Genomic DNA, 2,458 nt, shown 5'->3' with positions numbered 1-2,458 from the left:
CCCATTGAGTAAATGAGTCACATAAAAGCCAAGGAATAAAAAAGTAACAATAGGAACTATTAGAAACAGGAAAATGAGCTTTTCTGGAATAAAACTTTCCTGGAAGTATTCAATAGTCTATTGTTGAACTTTTAACAAAATGATTGGAAATAATAATAATAATATTAGACTTACATATAGTGTTAAATCAGAGTTGTTTACTTCAAATACAGTGGCTGACTACAGAACTGGAATGTACTAGGTTATTTAGAATGTTATTTGAGAAGACAATGTTTGTAAAGCGAAGGCCACCATGCTTTGACCCCCCATGATGCTCCTTTCTGCCACAGAATGTCTCCCAGAGTTTGATAGTTTCTTCAGCTTCATAGAGGTTGGAGAGTATGAGGGTTGAATAGACATCGAGGTTCGCCCACAATGCCAACCCTGTGGAAAGAATTATTGGTACAGCTGAAACAATGAGGTCAAAGAATGTGGCGTGTTTATGTTTATGTAAATCTATGCTGTGCATATGAAATAGCTTTGTCTGTTTCCAAGAGCCACCATCTATGAGTCCATGGCAAGATTTTATACAGGGCCTTTCTGCACTGTCCAAAGCTAATTCTTGCAACAGGAAATTTTGGCCTTAAAAAGTCTGTAACTTATTCCTCCAGGGCAAAACTATTTGGAAACTAGAATGACTTTTGAGCATTTATTTTTCTAGTCTAAATGGGTACACCTGGAGTTAACTGGAAATGAAACAGATGGGGAGGAGCAGGGGCTAAGTAAGAAGACAAAAGTTTCTATTGTCATTCAACTTTCCGACAGAGGCCTAAGTCTGACCCTCACCCTCCCTGGCCTGGTCTGAGAGGTGACCCCGCTCCACAGTCTCTTCTACTGTCTCCTGGGACCACTTACACTGGCATGGCTATCGAATCCAGGATGTCTATGTCCTTTTGGATCTGAGCTGAAAGTTTGCTTCCTAGACGGTGATATTTTTTCTCAAAGATATTCTGAGCTTTTTCTCTGGGAGAAGGCAGCAGAGTTGACAGTACTGGTGAACGCATATTAATGGCTTTTTTAATCGCTGGGCGTTTTGCCAACATTCTCCTGTGGGTGGGGAAAGGGATATTTAGGTTTTATCACCCCTCTTTCCTGGAAATAGCCTTGAGTTTAAGAAAGAGGGGAAAAAATCAAACCTAAATTGAGCAAAGGTCATGCATTTCTTTTCTTCCTTTGATTCTTCTTCCTCACGCTTCCTTCGAGCAATATTGAACATATTAGTACGAAAGAGTCTCCCTATTTCCTCCTCAATATCCACGAAGTATTGACGTCTGAAGACAACCCAGGCTATGTAGGTACAGAAAGTGAAAAAGGACTAGGACATAAAATAAACAAAAATCACAATCCACACCTATGATAATAAGCAAAGTCTTCACTTATCTACATAACACCAGTAGGTAAGGAGTTGTGCTGACAGCCCAAAGGCAGGTGGTTGGAATCCACCAGCTGCCCTGAGAGAGAAAGATGGGCAGTTTCTTCCCATGCTATTAACAGTCTCTGATAATCCACTGGAGGGTCAGCTATGAGTTGGTCTGACTCAACAGCACACAGCAACAACACAAAACCATCTGCCACCCCATGTGTACTGTGTTGCGCTACTCTGCATGGCCTTGCATGGCTATGACCTTTTAGAGCTTGTCTTTCTTCTGAGGCTCATGAATTGGCAACCTTCCAATTAGTAGCCAAGAACTTAGCTGCTTACAGCATATGACTGCTAAGTACACTCTAACACAGATGGCCCAAAATCTCCCAATATTCCTAGGAAGCTATGGACAATTAGACATGTACTTACCTCTACAGAATGATGGAAAATAACACCAAAAATTTAAGGTCTGGCATCCGTATACTTTGTTATCATTGTTTTAGAAAGGCCATTGACCAAAAATAAGTAAAAACAAGTGACAAATAGCTATGAGCTATTTCTACACCTGGCCTCTTATATCAAAGAAAAATCTGAAAACATAAATGACTCACCTCAAAGAATTTCCAGTCTTTTTGTGTATCTGATATTTTCTCTCTGTAATAAATCACAACTATTATTTGAGAGGGAATTCAATCATTCAATGATCCAGAAAAGCTCTTTTTCCTAATCGTTTCTTTGCAAGATCATTACTCCAAGATTATTGGAAGATATAAAAGCTATGCAAAGACTCAATGATCCTCAATATTTTTCCCCTCCAACTTTTTAGGTTATACAAATATAAACTTCTAGAGTATTTGATCAAAAGTTAATTAATGTAAATTTAGCATAAATAAGCCAGAGAGGAAATACATTCTCAGAAATCCTTTCAGTGATATAAGGACTAGGGAAGTGAGTAGAGTGGAAAGGCAGTGAAGACATGGCACGAGCTATTAAGTTGTTGTTGTTGAATGGTGTTGGCAAAATTGGAAAAATATCTGCAAAAGACTCAAGCAAGAC

The 2,458-nt window shown here is 39.0% G+C and overlaps 1 protein-coding gene across 1 annotated transcript in view; it reads right to left on the bottom strand.

The window, feature by feature from the left end:
• Nucleotides 1–362: 362 nt before the first annotated feature.
• PPP1R36 (protein phosphatase 1, regulatory subunit 36) overlaps nucleotides 363–2,458 on the bottom strand; it is a 46,560-nt gene continuing 44,464 nt past the window's right edge. The window contains 4 exon segments of the mRNA XM_006903763.1: nucleotides 363–423; nucleotides 895–1,086; nucleotides 1,176–1,354; nucleotides 2,014–2,056. Coding sequence (XP_006903825.1) covers nucleotides 363–423; nucleotides 895–1,086; nucleotides 1,176–1,354; nucleotides 2,014–2,056 — 475 coding nt within the window.

Source organism: Elephantulus edwardii, unplaced genomic scaffold (assembly GCF_000299155.1).
Source record: "Elephantulus edwardii isolate Elephantulus edwardi_28Jun2011 unplaced genomic scaffold, EleEdw1.0 scaffold00104, whole genome shotgun sequence".
NCBI classification, from domain to species: domain Eukaryota; kingdom Metazoa; phylum Chordata; class Mammalia; order Macroscelidea; family Macroscelididae; genus Elephantulus; species Elephantulus edwardii.
The sequence above is the reverse complement of the archived record's forward strand: the minus strand, read 5'-3'. Positions and strand labels throughout refer to the sequence as shown.